The sequence below is a fragment of the Mirounga leonina genome, unplaced genomic scaffold (assembly GCF_011800145.1).
Source record: "Mirounga leonina isolate KUSES-001 unplaced genomic scaffold, KU_Mleo_1.0 Mir_101664, whole genome shotgun sequence".
In the NCBI taxonomy this organism is placed as follows: Eukaryota; Metazoa; Chordata; class Mammalia; order Carnivora; family Phocidae; genus Mirounga; species Mirounga leonina.
The window spans coordinates 21,478,732-21,489,894 of record NW_023270175.1 but is presented as its reverse complement, the minus strand read 5'-3'; the positions used below and the strand labels follow the sequence as shown (position 1 = coordinate 21,489,894).

Sequence of the window (11,163 nt, the reverse complement as noted above, 5' to 3'; positions counted from 1 at the left end):
ATTTTTGAGGAACCTCCATACTGTTCTCCACAGTGCCTGCATCGGCTTGCATTCCCACTAACAGTGCAAGAGGACTTTCTTTTCTCCGCATCTTTGCCAACATCTGTTGTTTCCTGTGTTGTTAAATTTAGCCATTCTTACAGGTGTGAAGTATCTCACTGTAGTTTTGGTTTGGATTTCCCTGATGATGAATGATGTTGAGCATCTTTTCATCGTCTGTTAGCCATCTGAATGTCTTCCTTGGAAAAATGTCTATTCATGTCTTCTGCCCATTTCTTAACTGGATTATTTATTTATGGGTGTTGAGTTTGATAAGTTCTTTACAGATTTTGGATACTAACCCTTTATCAGATATGTCATTTGCAAATATCTTCTCCTATTCCGAAGGTTGCCTTTTAGTTTTGTTGATTGTTTCCTTCTCTGGGCAGAAGCTTTTTGCCTTAATGAGGTCCCAATAGTTCATTTTTGCTTTTGTTTCCCTTGCCTCTGGCAACATGTTTAGTAAAAAGTTGCTACAGTCGAGGTCAAAGAGGTTGCTGCCTGTGTTCTCTAGAATTTGGTAGTTTCCTGTCTTATATTTAGTTTTTTTATCCATTTTGAATTTATTTTTGTGTATGGTGTAAGAAAGTGGTCCAGTTTCATTCTTCTGTATGTGTTGTCCAGTTTTACCAACACCATTTGAATGAGATCTTGCCATTAACAACAATGTGGATGGAAGTAGAGTGTGTATTATGTTAAATGAAATAAGTCAATGAGAGAAAGACAAATACCATATGATTTCACTGATATGTGGAATTTAAGAAACAAAACAGTTGAACATAGGAAAAAGGAAAAAAAAGAGAGAGAGAGAGGCAAACAATAAAATAGACTCTTAGCTATAGAGAACAAACTGAAGGTTGTGGCTGTGATGGGCTAAATGGGTGATGGGTATTAAGGAGGGCATTTGTTGTGATGAGCACTGGATGTTGTATGTAAGTGATGAATCCCTAAATTCTACCCCTGAAACTAATATTGCACTGTATGTTGACTAGCTAGAATTTATTTATTTATTTATTTTTATTTATTTATTTGAGAGAGAGAATGAGAGAGAGAGCACAAGAAGGGGGAGGGTCAGAGGGAGAAGCAGACTCCCCACTGAGCAGGGAGCTGGACATGGGACTCCATCCTGGGACTCCAGGATCATGACCTGAGCCGAAGGCAGTTGCTTAAACAACTGAGCCACCCAGGTGCCCCTGACTAGCTAGAATTTAAATAAAAATGTGAAACAAAAAAATATATTTATATATAAATAGGCAGACTTTAAAAAGACATTTCTTTAAAGAATATACATAAATGGCAAATAAACACATGAAAAGATGCTCAGTATCATGAGTCATTAAGGAAATGTAAGTCAAAAGCACAATGAAATGTCATTTCATACCTACCAGGATGGATGTAATTTAAAAAGACAAAAAATAACAATATTGGCAAAAATATGAAGGAACTGGAAACCTCATACATTGCTGGTGGGATGGGAAAATGATGCAGCTACTTTGGAAAACAGTGTGACATTTCCTCAAAGTATTAAACATAGAGTTTCTATTTGACCCCCAAATTCCTCTATGTATCTACCCCAGAGAAATAAAAACATATGTCCACACAAAAATTTTTACTAAAATGTTCATAATAGCATTACTCACAGCAGTCAAAAGTGGAAACAACCCAAACGCCCATAAGTTAATGAAGGTATAAAGAAAGAGTAGTATGTCCATGATATAGAATACTTATTGCCAATAAAAAAATGAATCTAGTACTTATATATAATCCAATATGGGTCAACCTTGAAAACATTACGTGAAGTAAAAGAATGCAGCCACAAAGGACACATACTGTGAAGTTCCTTATATAGAAAATGTTTGCAATAGGTAAATTTATAGAGACAGAGCTTATATTAGTAATTGCCTAGGGCTGAGGGCTAAAGAGAAATGGGGAGTGACTATAAATGTGTATAATTTTTCTTTTAGTGGGGAGATAAATGTTCTAAATGTAAAATGCTTACAGATAAATCTGACAGAAAGGCACGACTACTGAAAACTAAAAGTATATCAATAATACATATATAATACATAAAAAACTAAAAATATATATTATATATATTATATATTACATATATATAATTCAGCCATAGGAAAAGAAGGTAATCCTGTCCATTTGCTACAACACGGATGCACCTTGAAGGCATTATGCTAAGTGAAATAAGGAAACAGAGAAAGACAAATATGGTATGATCTCACTTATATGTAGAATCCAGAAACATCAACTCATAGAAACAGAGAATAGAATTATGGTTGCAGGAGCTAAGGGGTTGGAAATAGGGAGGTATTGGTCAAAGGGTAGAAACTTCCAATTATAAAATGATTAAGTTCCAGGGATCTAATGTACAGCATGATGGCAACAGTTTATAATACTGTATTGTATACTTGAAAGTTGCTATGAGAGTAGAGTTTTAATGTTTCACCACCACAACCACCACCACACAACAACGAAATGGTAATTATGTGATGTTAAGGATAACCTTATTGCACTAAATACTTTGCACTATATATGTATCAAATTATCATATTGTACTCCTTAAACTTACACAATATTATAAGTCAGTTATATCTCAATAAAGCTGGGGGAAAATTCTATAGCAATCAAGAGAGATGATACTGACATAAAAGAAAACAAATAGAACCATCAGACACAGAAAAAATGCAGAAATATACACAAAATGAATGGAGAAATTATTATTATTATTATAGTCTTTTCAATAAATGGTGCTAGAAAATGTGGATTCATGTGGAAGAAAAAAAATTGAACTTCAATCCATACCTCTCACTATATACAAAATCAACTCAAAATAAATTGTAGACAGATAAAGAAAAACTAAAAATAAAATTTTTATTTTTATTTTCCTAATATGATGCATTACATTGATTAGCATCACTAGACTTTGGCGAAATGCAAATCAAAACCACAATGAGAAATGATTCACACCAATAGGAGGGCTGTAATCAAAAAGACATAATAAAGATAAAAAATAAAATAAAAATGGCTGGCAAGGATGTAAAGAAATTGGAAATCTTATGCATCACTGGTAGGAATGTAAAATGGTGTAGTCACTTTAAAAAAAACTGTTTGATCCACATATGAGTGAAACCATATGATAATTGTCTTTCTCTGCTTATTTCACCTAGCATAATAAATTCTACTTAGAATATTAGCTGTATGTTCACAGCTGAGAAATTACACATTAAAATAAATGTTTGCTATGTCTGAAAAAAAAAAACCGTTTGACAGTTTCTCAAAAATGTTAAAAATAGAGTTGCCATATGACCCAGAAACTTCATTCCTAGGTACAATACCTAAGAGAAATAAAACCATATCTTCACACAAAAACTTGTACATTTCATGGCAGCATTAGTTATGATAAGAAAAAGGGGAAACAACCCATGTGGCTTTCAACTGATGATTGGATGAATAAAATGATAAAACTTCTTGGAATAAACGTAACAGAAAACAGTGGGGGACCTAGGGTGCAAAATTTAAGGACCTCCTCACTCTCTGGGACTTGCACAACTTTCCAAGTGAGAACCTCCTTAAATTTTGTGCCCTAGAGTCCTCATCTCCTCACTGTAGTGTAGACTTTGGGAGAAATGCTTAATGATTTGGGGACAGGCAAACATTCTTACAAATGACATCAATAGTAAGATCCTAAAATTTTTTAACATGATGATCAGAACTTCGTTAAAATAAAAAACTTTTGCTCTTTGAAAGATTCTGTCAAGAGAATGAAAGACAAGTCACAGACTGGAAAAAAAATAATCCAGAATGTATAAAGAATTTTCAAATCTCTATTAAAATCTCAGTTAAAAATAGGCGGGAGATTTGGACAGATACATAACCAAAGGATGGGGCAAAATATGAAAAATGCTCATCATCATTATTTAGTAGATACATGCAAATGAAATATGATACATCCACATAATAAAATGTTATTTGCTATTAAAAAGGAATGAAGTACTGATGCATGCTATCATTTGGATGAAACTTGAAAATGATATGCTACATGAAAGGAGCCAATCACAATATATCACACATTCTGATTCCATTTACATGGAATGTCCAGAATAGGAAAAGTCTGCAGAGATAGAAAGTAGTTTAATAGTTGCCTAGGAGAAGGGGAGGATAGAGAGTGACTGTCAATTGGTATGTGGTTGCTTTTTGGAGTGTTGAAAATAGGATTAAATAAATTATGGCAATGGTTGCAAACTCTGTGAATACACTTAAAACATTGAATTGTAAACTCTAAATCATAGATTGTATAACATAGCAATTATATCTAAATACATTTTTTAAAAAATATCCAAGAGACTTCTGCTCAGGACAAGATCACACAGACCTTTTTGCCCAAGCTCCTTCCTACTAAGTACAACTATAAACTGTGGAAATAACTTCAGAGCAAACTGAAGGAGAATTCTGAAAGATGAAAGAGGAAGGTGTACTGTACTGGACATGAAAACTTTTAAAACACTTGGAAACGAAACTAACCTTCTAAATAATCCATGGGTCAAGGGGAAAGTCTCAAGGGGAATTAAAAAAATATATTGAACAGAATGAAAATACGACATATCAAAACTTGTGGTACACTGTGAAAGTACCGAGTGCTTACATTACTAAGTTCCTACCTCAAGAAACCAGAAATGAAGAGGAAAGAAAACCAGAAAAAAGCAGACGAGAGGATGTATTTGAGGTGAGTCAGAGTGGAAAGGGCTGTTATTTAGTGGGAATAATGTAGAAATGGAATATGAATGAGCAGAGAATTAGAGAAGGAGATGACCTGGGGCATGTGAAAGGATTGCTGAGTGGCCTGGGGAACAAGCTCAGGTTGGAAATTTTAACTATTAGATGCACCAATATGTGGAGTGCTACTCCCTTCTCTCACAGTGGTCATTATGAGATTGGAGAGATCAGATTTTTGGAGGACCTCAAACCTGAGACTAGCACAGATGTGGTATTTGGAGGGCAGGGGGTTGAAGCTGCGGTTAGTTCTAAATCAATATACCGTGACATCTGGCTGGATAAGAAAAGAAATAAAGAGGAAAGGAAGGGCTCGAGGTATTAGGCACCTCAGTGAGGCCAAATAGCAGATGACATGGCACCCAGCCACTGTTAGGAGATTCGAGTCACAATGGTATATTGAACTTGAGTCTTCAGAAGTCCAGTCATGCCCAGCGATGCCAAGTGGCTGGGGGTGGTTGAAGTGCTAAGAAGCGAAAGGGCAGGGTGGTGAAGCCAGAGTGTACGGAATGGGTCTTCCATGTGGTTATTGTTGAGGTCCACCTAGGATGAGGACAGGACTTGGAGTGTTGAGGAAGCCTATTGAAATCGCCCTTAGAGTATGGGAAAGAGTGAGGATAATACCCACATCTACTCACTACTCTCAGCTCAAACCCTCTGGTTAGCAGTCAGCACTGGGGAGGAAAGTAAGAAAAACAATAAGATCAGGAAAAAAACTGGTTTCAGGGGAAGCCAGGAAGTAAAAGGAATGTTTTGAAACTACCTTTCAGCTTATCTGGCTTGTGTGTTGGTTTTTAAGCTGAGCAGGGAAAGCACAGGCAAACTCTTCTGGGGACACATTTTACTATTTTAATCCCGTAAAGTTCTGAGAATGGCAGTCAGAAGGTTTGTCTGAATGTTAATCCAGATCTCTGACTTCAAGCAAGTTGTTTCCCAGTAGAAGCCCTTGTGTGACCATTTATATAACAAAAAAGAGTTGGAATGGATGAGCTCTGTATTTCCCAATGGCTTTAGTATCTATGGGCCCTAGATATAAATGCTAGAGTCCACCTGACATAGCAGTTACTGTCTAACACCTTGTCCTATCTAGAGAGAAAGGACCTAGGAGGAAGGAACAGGAGACTTGCTTGTTGAAGTGCAAATCCCATCCAAAAAACTGCCCAAAGATATCACCATGCGTCTTCTTGTCAGAGGAAGAATTCTAAAACGGATGGCCCAGCACACTCTAGTGGGTTTAACACTCCAGCTTTGGAGACTGGCTGTTTTCCACTAACCAGATGTGTCATTTGGGCAGATTATTTGACCTCTCTGTATCTCATTTTCTTCAAGACAAAAATGAGGATTACAGTAGCCTGTATCTCATAGAGTGGCGAATATTAAATAAAATGTTGTGTGTAAAGCTTCAAACCCAGTGGCAGATACTTTGGAAGAACTCAGTACGTGTCAACTATCATCATAATAATGATTATAATTATTATGGGAGGGAGCCAATATTACATTTCTGCTCTCTGTAAAACTCTATGCAAGGATATATCCTAAAGCAAAATGTGCAAAAATAAATAATACACATTTCACTTTCTGGGGCCCTGTCCCTGATATGGGAAATTTCCAAGCATGTCATGAAGTCTTAAGTTTTCAAGAAAGGTTGGAGGTCCCATCAATCAAACCGCTACATGTTCTCCTCTTACCCCTAAAAATCATAGATTTCTAGATGTTTTCAGGTTTTCATTTTTCACTCATCTAAGGGGAATTTCTCAGTTGAGAACATCTAGCTATCTCTCCCTTTATTCCCCTCCTTTCCCCCTTTAGAGGCCTTCCTTTTAAGCTTCATTCTTTCCCCTACTTCTCCTTGATCCCTCCTTAACCATTTATTCTACTTTAACTCTTCAACTACAGTTCTTCCCCTGTCTTCCATTTTACTCCCCCTTCCTCTTTATCCCATATCCCTCCTCCCCTTTATTCCATGTCACCCCTCCATCCCCTTTATTCCCCATCACCCCTCCATTTTATCTTATGTCCCTCCCCTTTATTCCAGGTCACCTGCCCATTACCTCTGCCTCTTTATTCCCCATCACCCCTGCTTTTTATTCCCCATAAATCCCCTTTTGTCCCCATCACTTCCATCCCTTTATCTCACAACACCCTTCCCCTTCATACCGCATCACCTCCTCCTCTTTGTTTCCCATCACCCCTCCCTTTTATCCCATATCCCCCCTCCTTTTTATCCCATATCCTCTCTCCCCTTTATTCCACGTCACCCACCCCTCCCCTTTTTTCCTCATCACTGCCTCTTTATTCCCCATCACCCCTGCTTTTTATTCCCCATAACCCCCCTCTTGTCCTCATCACAACCACCCCTTTATCCCACAACACCTTCCCCTTTATACCCCATCACCTCTGCTCCTTTATTCCCCATCACCCCTCCCTTTTATCTCAGGTATTCTACTTTAACTCTTCCATTCTCTTTATTCAACTACAGCTCTTCCCATCTTCCATTTTACTCCTTTTTACTCCCCATTACCCTCTTCTTCTTTATCTCATACCCTTCTCCCTTTTATTCCATGTCACCCACCCCCTTTATTCTCCATCACCATCTCTTTATTCTGCATCACCCCTGCTTTTTATCCCCCATAACTTCCCTTTGTCCCCATCACCTCCATCCCTTTATCCCACATCACCCTTCTCCTTCATAGCCCATCACCTCCTCTTTATTCCCCACCACCCTTCCCCTTTTGTCCCTATCACCTCCACTCCTTTATTCCACATCATCCTTCCCCTTTATTCATTACCCCCTCCCCTTTATTCCATGTCATCTCACCCAGTTATTCCCATCACCCCTCCCCTTTATTCCACATCTCCCCCTCTGCTTTATTCCATTCCTCTCCATCCCATTATTCCATGTAACCCCCTCTCCTTTATTCCTCTTCACTACCTCTCTTTCCCCTTCAGCTCCAATCAGAGCTTCCCAACTCACCAACACAATTTTCAAACTAAACACACACACACACACACACACACACACACGAGTAAGCCATGAATATGCTGCTGTCACAATACAGATGTTTATTAATGATTAAATGCCAGAGAAGTTTTAACAATCACAAATCTTCGAGCTCTGCGGTTGTTATCCATTGTGTGATCAATTTCTATCCCTCAATACAATACATTCTTCATTCTATGGACCTTAGCAGTTGTTACCCATCAATATCAGCTATAATTTTGGATGTCATACATAACCCATATCTGTGTGTTACCAGAGCATGTCCCGCAAATTTGTACCGTCCTGCATAGAGGAACTACAGAGACGATAGTTAAGAACATTTGTAATCAGGTGACTTTAGCTACTTGGAACTATGTGTTTCTACCTAACTAGCTGTTTTGCTGACAACAGGATGTGAACTCCAGCTGTCTGTAAAACAGATCTAGGTAATAAAATCAAATTTCTCCTCTAACTTTTGATCCCAGAAGGCTAGTTAGGCTTACATTTGAGGTTTCCCTGTTAGCGTGACCTGAGCCAAACTGCACAGAATTTTGAGAGTGGCTGTTGGATGAGCCATTGGTCTAAATAATTTGGGGGGGGGGAATCCTGAGGTGGTGGAGTTGCTGCGGGGACATGGCTATGAGTTGGTGTGACATGGTTTAGCATTAATTATTTGTCAGCTGTCAGTAGGCTGACCTAACATCCTAACATGCCTCTTGAGGGCCTTTCCAATTGAGCTCTCGGGAGGAGGGAAGGAAAGTCAGGAAAAACATGCAATTCCCTTTTGGGGGGAGGGAAAGCACCTCGAGATTTGTGAGCTTCTCTGGGACAAGTTATTTACCACAAATGTCACATCAATTAAAGGAAGGGCTGCAGTGTGGGAAGGCCAAGATCAGGGGTAAAAGAGAAAGGCAAGGTAGCACCAGGGAGCCTGGGCATGACACAGAAACATCTCTGCTTTTACTAGCGAAAGGGACCAAACATCCCCAGTGAAGGGGCTGGCAGTGTGTTTGGAATTCTCAGCCTGATCCGAGCATCAGGTGGAAATCCTTCTTACCCTCAGATCTTTACCTTCAACATTCTCCTCAATGTTTCCTGTGACATCCCAGGTCTACCCCCACCCTTTTCCCCTGTCCGGCACCTTATAGAAGGAAAAAACATCTAAGGAAAGAAGTAGCCGATGCCAGTTTTGGCCTCCTTCTCCCGGGGCACACGGAGCAATGGGCGGTCTTGCTCTGGAATGGGGGGGTTACCCGCTCCTTCCTCATCGTCATGGGAACGGGCAGTGCCGGAAGGCACAGCTGGCTCCTCAGAGGAACCTGGAAAATAGTAACAATGTTAACTCCTTATGGTTCTAGATTTCATACTTTGCACAGCACCCAAGGGACTAAGACCTAATTTTGCTCTTCAAATACAATACGAGGTAAGAAGTTAGGAATGAGTATCCCCATTTGACATGTTAAGAAAACCACAGCCTAACAGTAGAATGTAGATCGCTAAATCTAGGCCCACTGTGGAAGGTTTTGGGGGTAGGGCTGAGTTAGAGAACAGAAAGAGTGAGACAGATACCCCGTGCTCAGAGCAAATGGACAATACCACCAGGAAAGTGAGGAAGAGGGCGGCCTCCTAACAACCACCACCACCCTACAAGCAGCCTGACTAATTTCACTAAGCAAATGAGTAACAAAGCTGGAGCCGGAAGCTTACAGCACTTCATGGAGGGAAGAAAGCAGGTGTTGGTCATCAATGACTCTGGGGAGGACTTGTGGTTCATGACTTGGCCAGGCCGAGACTTGTTTTTAAGGAGTGTGGTATCTATAGGAAACATAACATATGCATCTTCTTTATGGATTGCCTTTGGACTCCAAACTGCTTTGGAGTCAAGATCGTTAGGTATTGGGACAGCTTCCACATTCATGATTTCTTCAAGACTGGCAGCCAAGTCTGGCTGAAGGTCTGGAATTTTGTTGAGAATGGAGATTTCTTCAGGCTCTGGATCCAAATTGCTACCTTCGGCCTCTTCAAAAGTGTTGGCTTGGTCTTTCTGAGAACTGGGAATTTCATTGTGAACTCGAGCATCCTCAGGCTCTGGAACCACATTAAGAACTGAGTCTTTTTCAAGATTGAGGTTTTCTTTAGAGTCTTGGATTCCACTGACATCAGAGGCTTCTTCATGTCCTAGGATTTCTTCGGCATCTGGGGCTTCTTCACTGTTTGGGATTCCACTCACATCTGAGGATTCTTCCTGGTCTTGTATTTCATCAAAATCAGACACATCTTCAGGGCTTGTTACCACATGGAGAGCTGGGACCTCTTCAGGGTTGGAGTCTTCTTCAGAGCCTGCAATTCCATTGACTTCTGGAGTTTCTTCCTCATCTGGAATTTCTTCAGTATCTGAGGTTTCTTCATCATTTGGGACTCCATCAAGAGTTGGCACCTCTTCAAGGTGGGGACAGAGTCTGAGAGTCCATTAACCTCTGGGGATTCTTCATGATTTAGGATTTCATGACTCCCAGGGGCTTCTTCAGGGCTTGGCACCACATGAAGAGCTGGGACTTCTTCAAAATCAAAGTCTTCATCAGAATCTGAAATCCCATTGACCTCTGGGGTTTCTTCATGGTCTGGACTTTCTTCAGCATTTGAGGATTCATCATTTGGGATTTCACCAAGAGCTGGGACCTCTTCAAGACTGGGATCTTCTTCAGAATCTGGGTTTTCATCATTACCTGAAGCATCTGTGTGGTCTGGGATTTCGTCTGCTTCTGGGGCTTCTTCATTGTTCGGGATTACATGGAGATAGGGAATTTCTGCGAGGTCAAGATTTTGGTTGTCTTCAAAATCTGGTCCTTCTTCAAGGTCAGGGCTTGGGTTTTCTCCAAGATTTGGGATTTCTTGCACATCTGGGTCTCCTTCAGGGTCTGGGACCATATCAAAATATGGTATTTCTTCAAAGTCTGGGATTTCAGTGAGTTCAGGAACTTCATCATCAGGGTCTAGAATATCTTCAAGGGGAGGAAGATCATCAAAATTCAGGGTATCATCATCATCGTCATCATTGTCATCATCATCGTTGTCATCATCATCTTCATCAAGCTCTGGGATGCCTTCGAGATGTGGTCCTTGAATCTCAAGATCATTTGGGATCTCGACACCTTGAACTTCCCCAGGGACTACTCCTTGATTGAGATACTCAAATACTGGCTCTTCATGGACTGACACATCTTCCTCAGAGGATTCATCTTCCTCAAGGGGCTCATCTTCAGCAAGGACCTGGCCTTCAGGAAGGGCCTGACCTTCAGCAAGGGCCTGACCTTCAGCAAGGGTCTGACCTTCACCAAGGGCCTGATCTCCAGCAGGGAACT

The 11,163-nt window shown here is 40.1% G+C and overlaps 1 protein-coding gene across 2 annotated transcripts in view; it reads right to left on the bottom strand.

The window, feature by feature from the left end:
* Positions 1–7,870: 7,870 nt before the first annotated feature.
* Positions 7,871–11,163, bottom strand: part of ARHGAP36 (Rho GTPase activating protein 36) — a 31,584-nt gene continuing 28,291 nt past the window's right edge. For both annotated transcript variants that reach the window (XM_035006492.1, XM_035006481.1), the window contains one exon: positions 7,871–9,120. In XM_035006492.1, the coding sequence (XP_034862383.1) occupies positions 8,963–9,120 (158 nt within the window). In that variant the 3' untranslated portion in view covers positions 7,871–8,962. The remainder of the gene's footprint in view (positions 9,121–11,163) is intronic.